Source organism: Rhinoderma darwinii, chromosome 2, assembly GCF_050947455.1.
Source record: "Rhinoderma darwinii isolate aRhiDar2 chromosome 2, aRhiDar2.hap1, whole genome shotgun sequence".
Classification (NCBI taxonomy): domain Eukaryota; kingdom Metazoa; phylum Chordata; class Amphibia; order Anura; family Rhinodermatidae; genus Rhinoderma; species Rhinoderma darwinii.
This window is the reverse complement of record NC_134688.1, coordinates 481,558,393-481,581,229: the sequence shown is the minus strand read 5'-3', so window position 1 is coordinate 481,581,229 and position 22,837 is coordinate 481,558,393. Positions and strand designations below refer to the sequence as shown.

The window sequence follows — 22,837 nt, the reverse complement described above, 5'->3', positions numbered from 1 at the left end:
GACCTGATTGCCCGTCAGTTCTTCTCGTCCTACTACCTGCTCTAGTGACCCTATCCTCTCACACCTCCTCCGGTCCCTCTCCTCGGCTGTCTATAGGCTCCTCTCTTCTTCTCGTCCTACTACCTGTCCTAGTGATCCTATCCCCTCACACCTCCTCCAGTCCATCTCCCCAGCTCTCTCCAGGCTCCTCTCTTCTTCTCGTCCTACTACCTGTTCTAGTGATCCTATCCCCTCAAACCTCCTCCAGTCCCTCTCCCCGGCTGTCACTAGTCACCTCACTAAAATATTTAACCTCTCTCTTTCCTCTGGTATCTTTCCCTCCTCTTTTAAACATGCCATTATAAACCCATTACTGAAAAAACCAACTCTTGACCCATCCAGCGCTGCCAACTACCGACCAGTCTCTAATCTGCGCTTCATCTCCAAACTCCTGGAACGCTTGGTCTAGTCCCGCCTTATCGGCTATCTCTCTGCTAACTCCATTCTTGACCCCTTACAATCTGGTTTCCGCACTCTACACTCCACAGAATAAATGGAAAAGGGACCTCATGTTCATGTTTAGAAATTATGCCTAGCGGCTCAGATCAAAGTATACATTGTGGATTGTGCGGTCCATGTCTTTTTCCTCTAAATATTGCTATATATATATATATATATATATAATCTACCCTTTTCCATTTATTTGTATTACTTGGACCAGCACTCCACACATTTGAAAAAAAAAAACGCTGATTTTAATCCAGTAATGACCTCATAAGTGTTCCTGCTCTTGCTTGTGCTCTTAGTTTGCCACTAGGGGCGCATGGTAAGGTGAGCTTATTCCATCTGTTCACATGTTGTGGTGCTGTGGGGTGGTGTCTGTTGCTGTATTGCTGCATTTGTGGGGGGACGTAGCCCAGAGACAAGAGGCTTGGCACGGTCTGAAGGCATGGGTGCTTTTGGGCCCCTGGGTTGCTCCTTCTGCAGGAGTGGTGCTGCGGTGGCCGCCATGCAGTGCTGCAACCGCTAGAGTAGGGACCCACTTTAAAAGAGGTCGCCATGTAGTGGCAAGAGGGCTTATACAGTTTGATCAAAATGTTAACTAAGAACCTCATGTTCATGTTTAGAAATTATGCCTAGCGGCTCAGATCAACGTATACATTGTGGATTGTGCGGTCCATGTCTTTTTCCTCTAAATATTATTATTATTATTATTATTATTATTATTAACCCACTATACACCAGGGATGATATTATTATTACTACTACTACTATTATTATTACTACTTCACATTTATATTATTATTATTATTATTATTATTATTATTATTATTATTATTATTAACCCACTACACACCAGGGATATTATTATTATTTACTCAATATTAATATTATTATTATTACTACCCAACTACACACCAGGGATCGTAATAATTATATTATTATTATTATTATTATTATTATTATTATTATTATTATTATTATTATTAAACTACTAGCCTACTATTATTATTATCTTATTATTATCATCAGCATCATTATTAACCCACTACCAGGGATGATGATATTATTATTATTATTATTATTATTATTTACCCACTACACAGCAGGGTTATTATTGCTGATCCAGTAGATATTATTAGTGATCTAGTAGACACCAGTGAAATGATTGAACCACTAAACACCAGTAATGATATTATAAAAGCTAGTAAACAGTATGTAGGTGACTTGCATAAGAGGGTGAAGATTGGCAGGCAGGGCCAGACTGGCCATACGGCAGTTCTGGCAAATGCCAGATGGGCCGGTGAACAGTGGGCCGCCTGCTGGCCACCCAAACAATTAGTGTAGGCGGCCTGCTGCCTCTCTGACGGGGCAGCGGCAACACTGAAACCAGCCGCCGCCAACCCCTCCTACACTAATTGTACCTGCCTTACAATGACGCTGATTGGCAGAACAGAATGAGTTGCCTCACCAATCAGCACCTTTTAACAATGCTAGCGGCACAATGACATCATTGCACCGCTTCCGTTGTTGAAAGGCGCTGATTGGCGGGGCAAGTCATTCTGCCCTGCTAATTAGCGCCTTTCAATGACGCTAGCGACAAGATGACATCATCGCACCGCTTCAGTTGTTGAACGGCTCTGATTGACTGGGCAGGTGATTCTGCCCTGCCGATCAGCGCCATCGTTCAGCCCCAGCAGACCTGCTCAGAAGAGACCAGACCTGCATTGAAACAACGTTTTTTTCCACTTAAAAGTGTGAGTGGCATTATCTACAGGGGGATGGGCGCTATATGTGGGACATTATCTACAGTGGGACTATATGTGGGACACTAAGGGGGAGCTATGTGTGGGGCACTAAATACAGAGGGAGATGTATGTGGAGCACAACCAACAGGGGAGGCTATATGTGGGGCACTATCTACGGGGGAGGCCATATGTGGGGCAAAGTCTACAGGGGAGCTATATGTGGGACACTAAGGGGGCCATATGTGGAGCACTATATACAGGGGAGGCTATATGTGGGGCACTATCTACGGGGGAGGCCATATGTGGGGCAAAGTCTACAGGGGAGCTATATGTGGGACACTAAGGGGGCCATATGTTGAGCACTATATACAGGGGAGGCTATATGTGGGGCACTATCTACAGGGGAGGCTATATGCTGGACACTGAGGGGGCTATATGTGGGGCACTATATACAGGGGGCTATATGTAGGGCACTGTATACAGGCGGAGCTATATGTGGGGCACAACCTACAGGGGCTATATGTGGGACACTAAGTAGGGGCTATATGTGGGGCACTATATACAGGGGAGCTATATGTGGGACACCATCTACTGGGGAGGCTATATTTGGGGCACTTTCTACACGGGAGGCTATATGTGGGACACTAAGGGGGGCACAATGTTGGACACTGCATACAGGGGGAGGCTATATGTGGGGCACATTCTACAGGAGAGGCTATATGTGGGTCACTATCTACAGGGGGGGCTATATGTTCAATACCATGTACAGGGGTGCTATATGTGGGACACCATATACAGGCGGGCTTTATGTGGAGCACTATATACAGGGGGCGTTATATGTGGGGCACCATCTACAGGGGGGCTATATGTGGGGCACCATCTACAGGGGGGGCTATATGTGGGGCGCTATATGTGCGAAGCTATTTACAGGGGGGTATATGTGGGGCACTATCTACAGGGGGCTCTGTGGGGACACTATCTACAGGGGGCTCTATAGGAGCACTATCTACAGGGGACACTGTGTGTGTGTGTGTGTGTGTGTGTGTGTGTGTGTGTGTGTGCGTGTGTGTGGGACACAGTGTATGGTGCTATTATAATTAGAGGTGCAGTGTATGGAACTATTATATTTAGGGGTGTGTGTGTCACATTTACAGTGTGTGTGTCACCATGAGAATTTTATCTTTGTTTATAGGTGCAGAAACGTTTGAAAAGTGATAAGCTGAAGACATCTGAGCGGCAAACTGCAGAAATGGGCAGTGGCCGGGAGAAGTGATCATAGAGGTCTGGACCGGATGGAGAAGAAAAGAGAAAAAGAACAACTAGAATCCGAGATTGCCACCGGTGAGTCACTTAATATAAATGTTTATTCTGCCTCTAATCAGTACGGTAGTCACTGAATGATCTGCAGCGAGATGATGGGTGGTATGATTTTTTTTTTGTAAAATGGCAGCTCCCAGCATATTTTTAACATTGTTCGGTCCATGCTGGGAGCTGTACTTTTACGCTGTACAAACCTATATGGCAGGGATTGCACTAAATTTAGCTGTATTTATGTACTGAGCTGGGTTCTGGTGCTGAATATAAGTACTGAGCTGGGTTCTGGGCTAATTAATGATGATTCTCATGTGCACGCTGGCCCTTTAAGTCCGGGAACGAGTGTGCACGCGTACCCTACGGGACACAGATTTGTCACGATCTGTAGGTATGTGGACCCACTGGCCCATACCGCCGTAGCAGGATAGCTGCTGGCCAACAGAGTACTAAGTCTATATATATATATATATATATATATATATATATATATATAGTCCAAGCACAGGGGTACCTGTAGTGGTTTAGACAGTAATGGAGGCTCGGCACAGATGGGACCTTGACACCAGACGTGGTGTAACACAGCACGCGGAACCAGTAGCACAACACGGCTCCAACAGGTTTGAGGTACAGGAAAAAATAGCACGGGATACAGGGCACAGGTAGCAGGGCACGGGAACAACGGGAACAGGATAACACTAAGGGACCATTTGCAAGACTAACAGGAAAACACAACAACGCTCAGGCAATGAGCAAAGGGGCAGGTCCCTTCTTATAGTCCAGGGTGATCACGGTCTAATTAACAATGATTCTCATGTGCGTGCTGGCTTTTTAAGTCCGGGCACGAGTGTGCACGTGCACTCTACGGGACACAGCGGACCAGAGCGGGAGCGCTGGCATCTCCTGGGGAGGAGATGCAAGCCAGTGCATACAGATCCATAGCTGCGGCCGCCGGGGGGTGAGTAATCCCGACGGTCCGCGGCCATGGGCGCTACAGTATTGAGCTTGGTTTTGGAGCTGTATATGTCAGAGCTTTGTTCTGGAGCTGTAATTATGTACTGAGTTTTGTTCTGGTGCTGTATATATGTACTGAGCTTTGTTCTGGTGCTGTATATATGCACTGAGCTTGGTAATGATGCTGTAATTATGTAATGAGCTTTGTTCTGGTGCTGTGTATATGTACAGAGCTTAGTTCTGGTGCTGTATATATGTACTGAGCTTGGTTCTGGTGCTGTATATATGTACTGAGCTTGGTACTGATGCTGTAATTATGTAATGAGCTTTGTTCTGGTGCTGTGTATATGTACAGAGCTTAGTTCTGGTGCTGTATATATGTACTGACCTTGGTTCTGGTGCTGTATATATGTACTGAGCTTTGTTCTGGTGCTGTATTTACGTACTGAGATTTATTCTGGTGCTGTATATATGTACTGAGGTTAGTTCTGGTGCTGTATATATGTACTGAGGTTAGTTCTGGTGCTGTATATATGTATGGAGGTTGGTGCTTGTGCTGTATATATGTACTGAGCTTTGTTCTGGAAATGTATATATGTACTGAGCTTTGCTCTGAAGCTGTATATATGTGCTGAGCTTGGTTCTGGTGTTGTATTTATGTACTGAGCTTTGTTCTGGTGCTGTATTTATGTAATGAGCTTTGTTCTGGTGCTGTATATATGTACTGAGGTTAGTTCTGTTGCTGTATATATGTACTGTGCTTGGTTCTGGGGATGTATATATGTACGCAGTTTTTCTCTGGTGCTTTATATATGTACTGAGTTTGTTTCTGGTGCTATATATATGTATGGAGGCTGGTTCTAGTGCTGTATATATGTATGGAGCTTGGTTCTGATGCTGTAAATATGTACTAAGCTTAGCTCTGGAGCTGTATATATGTACTGAGATATGTTCTGGTGCTGTATATATGCACTGAGTTTGGTTCTGGTGCTGTATTTATGTACTGAGCTTTGTTTTGGTGCTGTATATATGAAATGAGCTTTGTTCTGGTGCTGTATATATGTACTGAGCTTGTCTGGTGTTGTATATATGTACTCAGCTTGGTTCTACTGCTTAATATATTTACTGAACTTGGTTCTGGAGCCGTATATATGTCAGAGCTTGTTTCTGGAGCTGTAATTATATAGGGTATATTTATAATAACAAAATTGCAGGGCAGATGGAATTGTTTTCATGCCGCTATCCTGAAGAGTCACAGAGTCCGGCCTCCACACCCAACTTTCCATGTTTTATTGACATCCCCCTGACTGTTGTACATCACTACCAGTCTCCTCCAACGTTCTCGGATGCGCACATTTTCATCATTTCACATCTATTTTATTTTCTTCATCGTCTTCACTGACACCCCATATGTTATCCGTATGACAGACTTTTTGTCTTAGTATATCAGCGATGATCATATTTTTCCGTTTCCCTTGAAGTATTTCCTCTCCAAATACGTGCATTTTCCATGCATGTGTCCGATAACGTTTCAGAGATGAATCCACTTACTAACCAGGGATAAGCCGAGTGCTTACGAATCAGGGGGAGCGTCCATGATGTCCTGCGGTCTCGTATCTCTATCTGGATGGGGGCGGAGTCGGAGTGACGTTGCCGTCGCTCTTTCCCTGGCCCCTCCGGATGACGTGACACCGGCAGTACATCGTCGGACATCTTCGTACCTGACGTCTGTCGCCGTATAGAGGCTATCCCCTCATAGTTTGCGCTCACATGTCTCCCTGGCATGATTGGACAATGCCCATGTAAATAGCAGCTTCCGCTGGGGAGACACCACCCCTGGACGAAGCCATTCTGCCGAAACGCGCGTCGGGCTGGTGTCTCTACCGTGCAGGAGCAACAATATGGGTGAGTAAGATGGCTTACTGTGCCACGCACACAGGTCTGGCTGAATCTATATGTTTATGAGCGCTTTCTCTCTTATCATACAGATTCATGTTATTCTCAATGATGACTTCACATTTCGCTCACAACCAGCGCCAGCTACAAGCACAGGGATTTGTTGCCCATTACTAAGCAGCGTGGATTGTGCCAGTATTCCCCTGTGGCTTACATGTATCTCATTCATTGTAGCATGCCCATAAGCTTCCTGCTTTGTAGGACACCTTTTTGCACTGCGTGTTTCATTTTTTAACCTGTTTTGTCTCATATATGTTAACAATAAAGAATATTTTGGAATTTTTCAAATAATCTTGTGTTAATTGACCTTACCTGTAGGCTATATCTTGAACAAAATAGGTCAATTCACCAAGTTCTGACTTGGTTATATGTTTAATCTGTTCTGACTGTCAGTCTTAAGATTTCTCTCCTGGAGGTACATATAGGTGATATATATACATCACTACCAGTCTACTCCAACTTCCTCGGATGCGGCATTGCCTTGTACTACTTGGGCACGAACCGTTCAGCGAGGTGTACTCTGCCCGGCTGCACTGCGCATGCCAGTACAAGGCAACGGCACATCCGCAAGAATTGGCGGAGGCTGCTAGTGATGGAGAACAGCCAGGAGGATGTCAATCAAAATCTGGGGGGCGCCATTTACATTTTCGCCTCTTGCAGCAGAAAAGTTAGAATCGGCCCTGTGGACAGTGGTGAACACAAGCACCAACATTACTGCTGCCTCCGGGTGTTTATAACCTCATCTTTCAGAGATTTATTGCGGTGTCCTCTGCAATGATGGGAAGGAGCGCGGCAGAAATAAAGTATAGCGCTTGTTGGCCGAGCCGCAGCTAATCAGCTCTAGACTTGTTTTCTGCACTGACGCCCAGCTAATTAGCGCACATCGGTGGCACCGCACAGGAAAAGGAGAATCAGTACCTGCCCAGTCTGCATGTAATCAAACCTAACGCTGGTTGGCTGAGCATCAGCCAATCAGTGATGGGCTTGCTCTTTCTCCTGCCCCTGAGCACAGCTTCAGTCTGGCTGCCGAGGAGATGGAGACGCCAGCCCCTGCCAGGTATGGTAAATGGCTGCAGCGCCAGCAGGTTTATTTCTTTATCTGCTTCAGCTTCATGTAACCTGCACACAGCCTTCTACAATGATGGGGGTAGGGGGGGCATGAGTGAGTGTAAAGGACATGGGCGATGCACACGGAATCTGCAAGCAACCTGCTTGTGGGAGGGGAGGGGGTCCAGATACTGTAGACAGGAAGAGCTATAAGGTTAACAGGGTGAGCATCAGGTTATGGTTAATTTCAGCCACATATGGGAGGAGCTTTGTAAAAGGGGCGTGGCTTCGTGGGCATATGGACGGGGCTTAGTGGTGGAGAGGGCATCTCGGGTATACAATAAGAATAATGAGCAGGTATAGACGCCTATGTACTGCCAGCATCCGGCATACCAGTGCCCAAGAATCAGCAGTCAACAAAACAAAACAGGTAAATATAGCAAAGTGAGTGTGATAACCGTGTATGTCAACTGTATGAGTGAAATATGCAATTTGTGTGAGTTTTGTGTCTTCTTATAATGTACTATTGGCATTAATGTGCATGTTGTTTTCAGTGTGGGTGGTATGTGTGGTATAGGTCTAGTGCGTAAGTGTTATGTGAGGTATGTGTTTAGCAATTGTGTGGTGTGGTGTGTGCGGTATGTGTCTAGTGTACGTAGCACGTGCGTTATGTGTCTGGTGTGTGGTACGTGTCTAGTGTGTGAATGGTATGTCTCTAGTATGTGAGTTGTGTGTGCAACATTTGTGCCAGATGTGATTAGTGTGTGTTCAATATGTGTCGTTGGTGTGGGTAGAAAACGAGTGGCATATGTCTTGTGTGAGTGGCGAGAATGGGGGATATATCCTAGGCGTGAGTGGTGTGCGTGCGCATGTGTTCTAGGCGTGAGTGGTGTGCGTGCGCATGTGTTCTAGGTGTGAGTGGTGCATGTGCGGCATATGTCCCAGGTGTGAGTGGGGGATGTGTTCTAGGTGTAACTGGTGTGCGTGCACATGTGTCCTTAGGTGTGCATGCGCATGTGTCCTTGATGTGAGTGGTGTGTGTGCGCATGTGTCCTAGGTGTGAGTCGTGTACGTGTGCATTTGTCCTAGGTGTGAGTGGGGGATGTGTTCTAGGTGTAAGTGGTGTGAATATGTGTCCTAGATGTGAGTGGTGTGCATGCACATGTGTCCTAAGTGTGAGTGGTGTGCATGCTAATGTGTCCTAAGTGTGAGTGGTGTGCATGCTAATGTGTCCTAGGTGTGAGTGGTGCATATGCGGCATATGTGAGTGATGTACGTGCGCATCTGTCTTAGGTGTGAGTGATGTGCGTGCGCATGTGTCCTAGGTGTGAGCAGTGTGCGTGCGCATGTGTCCTAGGTGTGAGTGGCATGAGTGCAGCATGTATCCAGCTTGTGGGTTGATTCTATGCATCATGTGTCAGCATGTGAGTGTGTGGCTGAATATAAGATAGAAATCATACTATTTAGTTACAGTCCGGTGATATTGTAGCATTGTATAACGGTATAATTTGCCACCTTTTTATACGTCAGTATTCGGCCATGATCACACAATCAGGATTTGATTAGGACTAAGTCCCTGATTCCACACACAAATCCCATTCAAATCCACTAACATTCTGCATCCATTAATAGTGAGTGGGATATTTTATACCCCATTCACATGCAGCAGAAATAAGTCTGCTTCCATTTTTTTCCCCAAAACAAATCCTCTAGAGTAATGAGCAGGTTCCTTACTCTCGTGGGAACGCAGTGGATGAGTTGGAGTTGGAGCGATCAGGACTCTTCCTCTTTCACTTACACCTGTTTTAATAAATCTCCCGTGTCTTGTATGGCTGAAAGGTGGTCCCAGCCCAACACTGGCGACTGTGCATGGCCTGCGGGGGGCCTGGGTGCTTAAATATGCCAGGGCTGATTAGAAGTCCCAGGCCGGCCCCGTTGGCAGGTGACATGTGTGGCCATTGGGGACAGGCAGCAAGTACACAGGTCATTATTTTCAATCTGTCCTCTTCTACCAAAGGATGTCCAAGATGGGCCCCCACCAACCACAATGTCTGGAGCGATTTGTCATGGTACAAAGCAGTAATGTGATTAACAGAATATTATTTTCATTAAACTGCACTTTCATTTTTTTTTAATGAATTATCGCACATCAACCGTGTATGAAATAGAAGCATCAATAGGTGAAGGTGCGACCACAGGGACCATCAACCTCAAGGACAGGGGTCCAGCTTCCCAAGTAAGTCTCCATTAAAGTGAATGGGTAAAATAGAAACAGTGTGGACAAGACCCCAGATCTCAGGATCAGAGGAGGTCCCAGGGTCAGACCCCCACCAGTAAGACACATACAATAATGGAATTAAAACCGGATACAAATCCTCAGGAAGTGGAGACATACAGGCCGATCCCTCTGCTGAACGCTGGTGCCAAGCTTGTGGCGAAGGTGCTGGCGGGGAGACTGGCAGAAATTGTCTCTGCAGTGATACGTGTGGATCAGAAGGGTTTTATTCCCGGCAGATCAGTGAGACAGCGTATTCAAAGGGTATATGGAAATATTCAGGTACCAGCAGGGGGCGTTTCCCGCTCCATCTTGTCATTAGACGCGGTGAAAGCGTTTGACAGGGTGGAGTGCGGCTTCCTTGGGCTGGTATGAAGAAGCACGGAGGTACGTTTATTAATTAAGTGAAATTATTATCCACCAGCCCCAGGCAAATATTAGAATAGATGGAGAAACACAGAGTTCTTTCATTTCACTGGGGGCACAGGGCGGGTTTGTCCCTTCCCGGGTTTGTCCCCCCCCCCCCCTGCTGTTTGCATTGACTATCGAGCCGTTAGTTTGCTTTATTAGGGAAGATAGGAACATCGCAGGGGTTGGCGCCAGGGGGGAGACGACATGATAGTTCTTTATGCCGACAATCTTCTGTTGTTTTTTTAGCGGATCCAGAGGAAAAGTTGGAATATTTAATTTGAGTTCGGTCAATTCTCGGGACTTAAAATAAACTGGGAGAAGTCCAGACTGTTTCCCCATGATAATATGAATATAGAAATACAAAGAAATGAGTGGTACCCCGGGGAGAATGTAAATATTTGGGTATTAAAATGTCAAATGAAATCAAACAATTTACAGCGTTAAATCTCAGTCCAATAATGAATAAATATGGAATGACCCCCCCCCCCCCATCTCTAGAGCGGAGAGGAGAATTCTAGTAGATGACAATGATACCTTGTGTTTTTGTGGTCATCCCATCTGGATCCCAGACAAACAATTTAAGAGAATTATCACCATGTTTAACAGTTTAGGGAAGGAAGAGTCCGAATAAAACAAGACCTTGTATGTCTCCTAAGAGTAAATGGGGGACTGGCGTTCCCGAATATTAGACCATTCTATATGGCAGCCCAACCCCAGTGTATAAAGGGATGGGGGATGGATTGTTACAGCGGTTAATAAAGGTCACTGTCTGGATATATTTCAGGTACTGCTATCGGGATAACTAAACTCTGTTATTTTTAGGCAAATCCCGTCAGCTTTACCTCTTTATAAACGCTGGAACTGTTGGGGGAGGAGTTGGGCCGAAGGGGGTCGTTGGAGATCACCCCATTATGGCACAATATGAACACTTAGGAATTTAAAGATATATTAGAGCCCCCCCTTTTGAGAAATAAGGATATAAGAACGGTATTAGATGTGGTTGAGGGAGGTAAAGTTAAGACGTGGCGCAAACTAGCTGAAGAGTTCGGATAACAGAAAAAGAAAGGTTTTCCTATTTTCAATTGGAACGTGCAATATCACATACCGAAAATAAGGGTGAATGTATTATATAAGTTGCCATGTTTGGATATTTGTTATGAATTCAGAAATAAAAAGATTTATAAATAAAAATATATATATTGTCCCCTCTATGAGCGTCTTGTGTGTCCATGTGATAAGTCTGCTACATATACCGCTGGGATGTCACCTGTCAGTAACATCTGAACAGTGAAGTGTTCCCTGGCCTGTCTCATAACATCATCGATAGATGGAGTCCGCACTCACCTGGGCAAGTCGTGTAGTTCTCGGTGGCATGTCTTTTCCCCAGGCTGTTTCTCACTGCACATTGCACATCCAAAGGTCCAGGTGACGGCGACACAACATTTACCATTTTCTTTTCCGTTGTGACATTTTCCACCAATAATGTCGTATTTACCAACAAAGAGAAGAAGATGGGATCTGATCCATTCTCCACAGAGCAAGAGATCTGGAGGCTGCCATTGCGGAGACATGAGAGCTCCAGGACAGGGTCCGATAGTGGAACTAGGAGAAGGAAAGACAGCTGGTGAAGAGAAGTATATACAAGGGGTGACATATTCAAGATTTTTTGCAAAGCTGACACTCCAAGTCAGTGGTCTACAACCTATGACTCTCATCTGCGGCTGTAAGACCAGGATCACACACACAGATTTGATGCAGTTTTGTCTGTTTTTTAAAGCAAACATAGGAAAGGAGCAAAAAATGGAGATGCATCAGTCATTTCTTTATACCTTTTCTTACTTTTGGATTCACTTCTGGCTTTAGCTAGAAATAAAACGGAGCCAAAAACTTAAACTAAATTGTGTGTGTCATCCAGGGCTAAGGGAATGCTGGGATACCACAGCAGATCACTTCTCAGCAGTCATCAGTATATATACACACGATCCACCATTCATAATAAACTGACTCTTCCTGTTCTGTAGAGATCATTTCTCAGCAGTCATCTTATTATCATTACAGTCAGGATTACACTGACAGGTAAAACCTATATATAGATAACACCGGATCCACCATTCATAATTGACTGATCCTTCCTGTTCTGTAGAGATCACTTCTCATCATACATCCCATTATCATCACAATCAGGAATATACTGACATGTAACACCTATATATAGATAACACTGAATCCACCATTCATAATAGACTGATCCTTCCTGTTCTGTAGAGATCACTTCTCATCATACATCCCATTATCATCACAGGCAGGATTACACTGACAGGTAGCACCTACATATAGATAACACAGCATCCAACATTCATAATAGACTGAAACTTTCTGTTCTGTAGAGATCACTTCTCCACAGTCATCTCATTATCATCACATTCAGGATTACACTGACAGGTAACACCTATATATAGATAACACACGATCCACCATTCATAATAGACTGATCCTTCCTGTTCTGTAAAGATCCCTTCTCATCATACATCTCATTATCATCACAGGCAGGATTACACTGACAGGTAACACCTATATATAGATAACACACGATCCACCATTCATAATAGACTGAAACTTCCTGTTCTGTAGAGATCACTTCTCAGCAGTCATCTCATTATCATCACATTCAGGATTACACTGACAGGTAACACCTATATATAGATAACACACGATCCACCATTCATAATAGACTGATCCTTCCTGTTCTGTAAAGATCCCTTCTCATCATACATCTCATTATCATCACAGGCAGGATTACACTGACAGGTAACACCTATATATAGATAACACAGGATCCAACATTCATAATAGACTGAAACTTTCTGTTCTGTAGAGATCACTTCTCCACAGTCATCTCATTATCATCACAGGCAGGATTACACTGACAGGTAACACCTATATATAGATAACACACGATCCACCATTCATAATAGACTGAAACTTCCTGTTCTGTAGAGATCACTTCTCAGCAGTCATCTCATTATCATCACAGGCAGGATTACACTGACAGGTAACACCTATATATAGATAACACGGCATCAACCAATGACACGAGATGATGGACACAGCCCCCCATCTACCCCTCCCTGCACAATGACGTCTGCAGAGGTCATGAACACAACACGCTTTCATAGAAGTGAAGTGTTCCCTGGTCTGTCTCAGGATATCATCGATAGATCGAGTCACCACTCACCTGGGCAAGTCGTGTGGTTCTTGGTGACATTTGTTCCCCCGAGGCTGTTTCTCACTGCACAATGAACATCCCAATATCCAGGTGACGGCGACGCGACATTTACCATTTTCTTTTCCGTTTTGACATTTTCCAATAATAATGTGGTATTCACCGACAAAGAGAAGATTGGATCCGATCCCTTCTGCACAGAGCACGAGATCTGGAGGCTGCCATTGTGGAGACATGAGAGCTCCAGGACAGGGTTTGATAGTGGAGCTAGGAGATAGAAAGACAGCTGGTGAAGAGAAGTATATAGAAGAGGTGACATATATAATGTAGGCACCAGAGCTAGCACTCTAAGTCAGTGATCTCCAAACTTCGGCTCTTCAGCTGCTGTGAAACTACAACTTCCAACATGATAAGTGGGGTAATTTCACGACAGCTGGAGAGCCGCAGATGGAAACCACTGCTCTAGGTGATGTTCTAGACCCGCTACCTCCTACATTATGCTGATTGTACCCCTTTATTAGTGGGGTTCAGGGAGACTCTATCAATGTAAGGAGTATAAAAGAAACGTAACAGGGCTGAGCTAGTAGATGTCCATGACAGTGTGACTGAATCCAAAGAGGAAGAAGGAAGTCACGACGAGCCTCTCACAGGGCCAACCATGTGTCCCCGAGGAAAACTGCGCCCGATCTGATCAAGAACCCCAAAGCTGCAACGAGGGAAGAACAGCCTGGAGCCACAGTGCTGGGAAGAGCCGGATGTAAGAAACAGACAAGATGGGAGTATGGAGGAATGAAAGCAAAAAAGCAAAATACGGGCGTTCTCCATGCGCTACTGATCAGTATGGTTACCCATACACGTAAAACCAAATTCCTCAAAGGTACCAATGTAGTCGGTATTTAGGGATTTTATTGGTACAATGGTAAATATAAAACACAACTGTTTAACAGTGAACAGTTTCGAAACCGAACCGGTTTCTTCCTCAGGTAGTATATAAATAGATGGGTGGGGTGCCAGTTAAATAACCTAGTGAAAGGTCAGTTAGAGGCAAGAACTACCGGGTCGGTTCAGAGATAAAAGACCAACCCAAATTACTTAACATACATATAATCACAACTGATAAAACAAAGATAAAAAATATATATTTATGAAACATATATGTATATATATGTCCAATGAAAGACAATTATTTCCTATACATAATAGTTGGAAGTTGTCTGGTTGGTAAAGACATACTATATTAACGTAATTGAACACATATATATACAAAATATATACAAAATTCTGCACATATATAATTACATAGTCTAAAAATATAATTTAATAGTATATTAAAAACGAATTATTAAAAGGAAAATATGTTATATTAAAAAATATTTTTAAAATATATTGATTAAAAATGAGGGAAAAAGTTAAAAATGCACTACCATTTCATTCTATTTTTCAATTTTGCTATATAGATTCGTAAATGTTCAACCAAAATCATTTTTATACAAGTTCTATGTGTGTACATATATATATATATACCTTTTTATATATATGTTCTTTGAATAATTATACTGTTTTCATGGAAATTATAATAATGTCAATTTTATCATTATACTAATCTTGATGTTACTTTCAGAAGATCGAATTTTGTGTTTTTTATTATTAAAATGAAAAAGGAAAAATCAAGTTTTTTCTTTTTTTCTTTTTTTATTTTTCCAGTACGATCTTTGCCAGTTCTTAAAGAATTTCCTATATATATTTTTATCTATAACGAAATTCTTATTTGTTTGCATATAAAGGGACTCATCCAGAGCGGGTTCGTTTCATTAAATTATGATCTCTGTGATTTCATTTAAACCTTCAGGTTTTAGGGTCTTCAATTTATATATCCAATAGATTTCCCTCTTGCACAGTAAATCGTATCTATCCGCTCGGCTTTCATTTATCTGTTCAATCGGTGTAATATTAAAACATCTAAAATCATTGTTATGAAACAGAGTACAGTGTTTAGAGATACTGTGCAAAAGGAATTTTTTCTTGCAGTTGGAACGATGTTTATTTAGTCGACAGTGTAGAAATTGGATGGTTCTTCCCACATATTGGAGACCGCAAATACAGTCAATAAGGTATATAACATAGTTGGACTTGCAATTTAACTGCATTTCAATTTGAAACTCATTTTTTGTTTGGTTTGATCTAAAAATGTCTGTGGTACGTATACTAAAACAGCATAAACAGTTCTTTTTTTTGCATTTAGAACTACCCTTTGTGTGTGAATTTGGGCACATAGTATTTTGTTGTTGCGTCTGTTGTCTTCCAGGAAAATTAATCCTACTCGGTGCTAAAATATTTTTCATAGTTCTAGCTCTCTTAAAAGTTATCATAGGTTTCGTAGGTAAGCTATTTTTTAAAAAAGGATCAATCTGTAAAATGTGCCAATGTTTATTCATGATGTTTTTGATATTTTTATGTGCAGCATTATATTTAGTAATGAAATTGAAGGAGAAAAATTTTTTTGTTGGTTGTTCATCCTTCTCTTTTTTTATGTCTGTTGTATCACTCAATTCGATACCATTTGATAGTATGTCCTTAGTGGGTAGGCAATCCTTTTGGCTTAAAATCACTGTTTTTTTGTATGCATCAGAGAGGAGTTTTTTTGGATAATTTTTCTCTTTAAATCTCCTTAATAAAATACGGCTTTGATCATTAAAATCTTTATTCAGTGTACAGTTTTTCCTAATTCTTTTATACTGACTATATGGGATGTTTTTTAGCCACTTATGATAGTGACTACTCTTGTAGTCCAAATAGCTATTGCTATCAACTTTTTTGAAATATGTACGGGTAAGATGGGAGTATGACTTTATAGACATGAAGATAAATCTATAGATCCAGAGCAGCGAGCGATCCACACATCACCAGGAGATCTGATCGCTGGAAACAGTCGCTCTGGGTCAATGATTGTGTCTAAAGGCAGAAACAGAGATTAATTTTTCCTTTGGTCACATGACTGCGGGGTCACATCACTCTGATCAAAGCCAAATCTCTGGCCGGCAGTCACAAATCTACTGTTACATCACGTTTTATACTCCAGTCACTGCCAGAGCTGCAGTTACATCATGTCTCACACTCCAGTTACTACAATTCTTCCACTTATAGACACTTAGAAGTTATCCCAGTGGTGGGATTGACGTGTTTCCCACCTGCCCCCTTTCTTTGGAGAGTTATGGCGTCCTTATTTACATTTACATATAGCTGACATCTGATGATCCCCGAGCCTCCACTGCCCCCATTATAGGAATTGTCATCATCCTCATAGACACTAACAACATTCCTCCTGTTATTCCCCTCCCCCATCATTCCTGGTCTAGAAGATGACCTGAGATGACCACATCTTTACCCTCCAATGACCTCTAAATTGTATCTCTGACTATCTCTCATTCTGGACAAACTCTTGTCACGCAGTACACAGTGACGCCACCAACAGAATAGTGAGTGCAGCTCTGGAGTATAATACAGGATGTAACTCAGGATCAGTACAGGATAAGTAATGTAATGTATGTACACCGTGACTCCACCAGCAGAATAGTGAGTGCAGCTCTGGAGTATAATACAGGATATAACTCAGGATCAGTACAGGATAAGTAATGTCATGTATGTACACAGTGACTCCACCAGCAGAATAGTGAGTGCAGCTCTGGAGTATAATACAGGATGTAACTCCGGATCAGTACAGGATAAGTAATGTATGTACACAGTGACTCCACCAGCAGAATAGTGAGTGCAGCTCTGGAGTATAATACAGGATGTAACTCAGGATCAGCACAGGATAACTAATGTAATGTATATACACAGTGACTCCACCAGCAGAATAGTGAGTGCAGCTCTGGAGTAGAATACAGGATATAACTCAGGATCAGTACAGGATAAGTAATATAAATGTATGTACACAGTGACTCCACCAGCAGAAATAGTGAGTGCAGCTCTGGAGTATAATACAGGATATAACTCAGGATCAGTACAGGATAAGTAATGTAATGTATATACACAGTGACTCCACCAGCAGAATAGTGAGTGCAGCTCTGGAGTATAATATACAATGTAACTCCGGATCAGTACAGGATAAGTAATGTAATGTATGTACACAGTGACTCCACCAGCAGGATAGTGAGTGCAGCTCTGGAGTGGGTGGAGTAGGACGTGTGGAGAGAGCTGCTGAGACTTCCGTGCAGGCCTTGGATCCAGGGACTTTCCTTATCCTATCTGCCCAGGCCTCATACCATCTGCCTGGGCTTGGAAAGTACCCTGAGGGGGGTTCCATCCTAGGATGGAGCCTCAGACCTCTACCTCCCGGAGCATGCCAGCGGGGGGTAGAGGGTCATCCCAGCTGGCTGGGAATATGCAAACGGTCGCGGGGGTGAGGAGATCATCTCGGGGCAAGGCTATCCTGGCTCCCCCCGTGGCTGGAACCCTGGATAAGGGTATGGAGACGCGGTCCGGCATGGTGATAGAGTTTTTGTCGTCTGGAGAAGGACCAGCACTGTCCGGACATTTGGATGACGGTCGTGTGGAGGAATGGGGACAGCTGAGGACCGGAGAGACGGTGGAGAACTTCAGCTCCCGTCTGGCTATGCGGTTGGAGGAGTATCGGGACCTCAGGAAGTCGCTGCAACGGCTCCGTGCGAACTTGGCGGTCGCCAGAGGAAGGGCTGCAAAAGCCTCAGGAGGTAAGAGGTCCCGATACCGTTTTACTGTGAAATCCTTGTTGGAGGAAATAAAAGAAGTGGAAGAAAGACGTGAGGAGATTGTGGCAGGCGGAGGGGTGTTTGGAGAAAAATTAAAAAACGAAGAGAGGTTTGCCGAGATGGCAGCACCTATAAAAATAGAAAGTATGGAGGAAGACACAGCAAAGGAAAATGTGGTGGAGGCAATGGAGAGTGAGAATCTAAAGTCCAAAGAAGGCACAGATTCTGAGGCACCCAGGAGCAGTGAGGAGGAGGAGGGTGGACACACAGATGGGAATAATGAGGAGTGTTTTGAAACTGACAGTGAGCGGCCTCCAGGATTACTCACACAGACCCGTAATGTGGAGTCGCCGGTATCCTTCCAGGGATTTTGTTTCGGTGCGGAGTTACCCGCAGAGGAGGAAAAGGAAAAGAAAAAAAAATGTAAGAAGAAAAAAAAGGAAAAGGAAAAAAAATCTGCTAAAGGTTCATTTAAACTTGTGTATACAGCAAGATCCTTCCTGTGCTCTGAGCCAGATGAAAGTCAGGATCAGGGCACAGGTCCTGCAAGACCCCCAGCTCAAGCCTCTGCAGTGGGGCTGGAGCGGGAATGCGGGGAGAGTGTTACGGGTCCGGCATTAGAACACGTGGTGGTCAAAATGGCGCCGGACACCAACCCCTGCAAAGGGGGCGGTACTGGTGGCCTGGTGACGCCAGGGGGTGTGTCCCCATGTCCGGTGAATGGCGAGCCCGGGAAACTTGTCTTTGATGCGAGTCAGGGGTCGGGAGAACGGGTAAACCAGAAACCGGATGTGGTGTCTGAAAGCCGGAAGTCTGTCGGTGTCGCAGTAAAGCCGTCAGACGTTCCGGACAAGGGCGGTCACAGAGAGGGCTCCGGCTCTGTTGGCCACTCCTCTGTGGGAGGGGGGAGTGGTCCGGCACCGGAGGCGGCTCCAGTGACGTCAGTGGCTCCTTCGTCCGCATCGCTGAAAAGTGGTGTAGGCGAGAAGGGGGCTGCTGGCGTCGGGGGCGACGGTGGCCCCTTTCCCAAAAATGTTCCGCGCATAGAACAGATGGAGGTTAATGAGGCGGAGGGCACAGCGGGGACATCGCTTATAACATCTGGTGGCGTCCCTGCAAAGGTGCCTGATGATGCGGAGACTGAAGCAGTGTCTAATCAAACAAAATGTACAGCAAAAATACATAACATAGAACCAGGCCTGGCCAGAAGGATGACTGCAGGGGGACCTGGCGGGTTAAATGAAAAAGTTGCGGCTGTGGATGTGGAAACTGCTGGGGGTATGCAGGTGTCTGTAAATAAAGTTGCTGGAGTGTCTGCTGGTAATGGGGTGTTGAGTGCTGTGTCTGTGGGTGGTGGGGATGGGGTATCAACCAGGGGCAATGGGCCTGGCGCTCCTCTTGCTGTGATATCCGGCAGGTCTTATGCTGGTGTGGCAGCGGGGGGACAGCGGGCCCACCCATCTTCACCCTCAAGGTCCGGGGACGGTAACTTGCAACAACGTCTCTTGGACGCTTTAAGAGAGGGAAAGCAAACCCTAACCATAGGGGGAGTGCAGAAGGACCTGTCTTTCTGGATAGACAGATATGGTCTAAATGCCTTCCGAGAGCAACGAGGAGATCAGTGGTCGCTCCCAACAGCCGGGCAGGCTGTAGCCAGGAGGAATGTGGTCCGTCTCCGGTGGCGTGGCAATGATGCGTGCCCTCCCAGAAAGAGGGTTGTGGAGCTGCTGCTAGGGATGGGCTTCAAGGCGAGTGACATCTTTGCCTTGATACATCCTCATGGCTCGGTCGAGTTTGACATCAGCTTTGTTCACCTAGGGGGCCTTGAGGTCTTCTGGGGGAACTACGAGCTGATGAAGGACGAGCCTGGCTGGCGAGACTTTGCTGCACAAGCAATTTCTCGCCAAAGTGGTCCCAAGAGAGTGACCGTTCTTACCCGTAACGAGTCACTCTCTTGTATTGATATCATGACCTGGTTGGGAAGGTACGGAGAGGTAGTAGAGATGCCACGGAAGAACATGGATGAGTTTGGCATCTGGTCAGGGGCCTGGACGTTCAAGGTTAAACTAAAGCGTCTGGGACAGACGGTGTCCCACATACCATCGTCTGCTTTCCTGGGAAGAGATCGGATCCTTGTCTTCTACCAGGGGCAGCCGAAGTTGTGTCACCGGTGTGGCGACCCCTCACATTTGAGTGCAGGCTGCAAGGTGCAGAAGTGTGCTCATTGTGGGGGGATTGGTCATCTAGCCGCATCGTGTGACCGTATTCGCTGCAGCCTGTGTGGTGACTTAGGTCACCCGTTCAGTCGGTGTCCTCGCTCTGTTGTCAATGCTTGTTCCAAACCTGCGGAGGATGAAAGGAGGGAGGCCTCCGTGGGTGAGGGTGCGGGCAGGGACGATGGGGCACAGGGGCAAGGGAAGAATGCAAAGAAGGGTCCCCCTTCTCGCCAGAGAAGGGCGGAGAAGCGAAGGAAGGAGAGGATTCAGAGGGCGCTCCAGGAAACTGGGACGACCTCTGATTCGGATCTGGATGACCCCCCTGAAGCTGATGCCCCTGGGGAGGCCGAATTGAACGAGGAGATGAGGAGGATCCAAAGGGAGCAGAGGGCTGAGGACTCTCAGTCCTCCCACTATGAAAGTGTGGGAGAGGAAGAGAGGACTCAGCCTACAGCAAAAGGGACACCGGGCAAAACCCAAGGGCCAAATACATCTGGCCCCGCCCTGGCCCAGGAAGGTAAATCCTGTACCCCCCTGGTGCGCTCTACTGATCGATACCATGCTCTTGTGGACGTTCCAGCCTCCCATACTAAGAGGGAGGGCATGGTAGGGCACCCCAGAGTCGTTGAGCCTCCCCTGCTGCAGGGGCCGTTGCCCCCAGAGGGGGAGGTTGACCCGGAACTTGGGGATGAAGATGGGAATAGGGTGGTGAGTATGGACTCCTCAGTTTGCAAGAAGCGAGGCAAAGAAGGGGGGTCCTCATCAGATAGAGGGGGGGGTGGGAAGAAGAAAGCCGTCTAACTCAAACATCCATGATGGCGGCACCCACTCCGTTGATGCTGGCATCAATTAACGTTGCCAGCATTAAGTCAGATAGGGCGAGATTTGCAGCCTTTGATTTTCTTGGCCGAGTTGAAGCCGACATTTTGTTTTTGCAGGAGACCAGGCTGTCACTTTTGGCAGACGTCGTTAAATCTAGGAGGGAGTGGCGACGCGGGCCCTCCTACTGGTCTCTTGCGGCTGAGCCCTATAGCGGAGTGGCGGTCCTTTTCACCGCACCGGTAACATGCCGACGGATGATTGAGTTAGAAATGGGGAGGTGCTTGATCTTAGATGTCCTCATGAGGGGACAGGAATTAAGACTAATCAATATATACGGACCCCAGAGCAAATGGGACCGTAAAAGTCTCTTCATGAGGATTAAGCCTTTCCTTTTTACAGGTCGACAAGTTATCTTTGGAGGGGACTTCAATACTGTCGTGAGGCCCCGAGATAGAGGAGGTTCCGGAGATAAAAAATTGACCTATGATAGTGTAGCATTAAAAAATATAGTTAGCGATGCTCGCCTGGTGGATATCCACATCAGGCATACCCCAGGCCACTCGGGTTTCACCTATCGTAGAGGTAGTTGTAGGTCTAGGATAGACAGGTTTTTTTTGAAGGAGGAAGCCATCTCTTCACCAGTGTCCGTTGTTGAGGTGGAGTTCTCCGATCACTGTATGATTATTTTCTCTTTGAACATTGCAGAGTCCCTCCAGATGGGAAGAGGTATATGGAGGCTGAATTCTACTCTCTTGGAAGAAGCGGAGATAAGACAGGACTTTGAGGATTTTCTTCAGAGCCAGGTACCTTTGTTGGATCTCAGTGGTACTAAGTCTGAGTGGTGGGAGTTGTTTAAAGTCCGGGTGGCAGGATTTTTCCGCAGGCTCTCGAGCCTCAGGTCCATGAGTAGGTACCGCCTATATCAGGAACTGAGGAGGAAACTCGAACATCTGGTCTCAACCGGGGGTAGTGGGGAGGAGATCTCCGTGGTGAAAGCTTTGCTCAGGAGGTGTCAGTATGATAGGCACACATCTTTAGTTCTTGAGAGGGATTTCTGGAGGTACCGCTCGCCCGACCCCTACAGGAACTGTAAGATGTCAGTGAGTCGTAAGGTTGTGACAGGACTGATTGATAGTACAGGATCTCTGAAGAGATCCAAATCAGGGATCTTGGAGGTCGTCAGATCCTTCTACTCGCACCTCTTGGGGAAGCAAGATCCAAACCGAGACGAGATGTCGGCTTTCCTGGCTGAAACCATCCCTGAGCCAGGGGTAGACCCCTCTCTCGGTGTTTTGATAGACTCGATCAAGGAAGAGGAAGTGGGATTGGCGATTGATGGGCTTGCCCTCAAAAAATCGCCAGGGCCGGATGGCTTAACATCCGAGTTTTATAAGACTTTTAAAGGAACCCTAGTTCCCCTCTTGACTGAGGTGTTTAATGAGTGCCTTTCCTCGGGTACTTTGCCAATGTCAATGAGGAGGTCGGCCTTGATCGTTTTATCGAAGGGTAAAGACTCGACCCGTATTGAGAATTGGCGTCCCATAGCGCTGCTCAATACGGACAGAAAGGTTCTCGCAAAGGTGCTGTTTAATCGGCTGGTGAAGTTTGCATCCCGGCTCCTTTCGCCGGTCCAGCATTGCTCTGTTCCAGGCCGCAGCACATTT

General features: G+C 45.5%; 1 protein-coding gene across 1 annotated transcript in view; it reads right to left on the bottom strand.

The window, feature by feature from the left end:
* LOC142741936 (Fc receptor-like protein 5) overlaps window positions 1-22,837 on the bottom strand; it is an 81,508-nt gene that overhangs the window by 46,942 nt on the left and 11,729 nt on the right. Inside the window, exons 2-3 of the mRNA XM_075851258.1 lie at window positions 13,418-13,672; window positions 11,527-11,784 (exon numbers count right to left, since the gene is read on the bottom strand). Of these exons, the coding sequence (XP_075707373.1) occupies window positions 11,527-11,784; window positions 13,418-13,672 (513 nt within the window). The remainder of the gene's footprint in view (window positions 1-11,526; window positions 11,785-13,417; window positions 13,673-22,837) is intronic.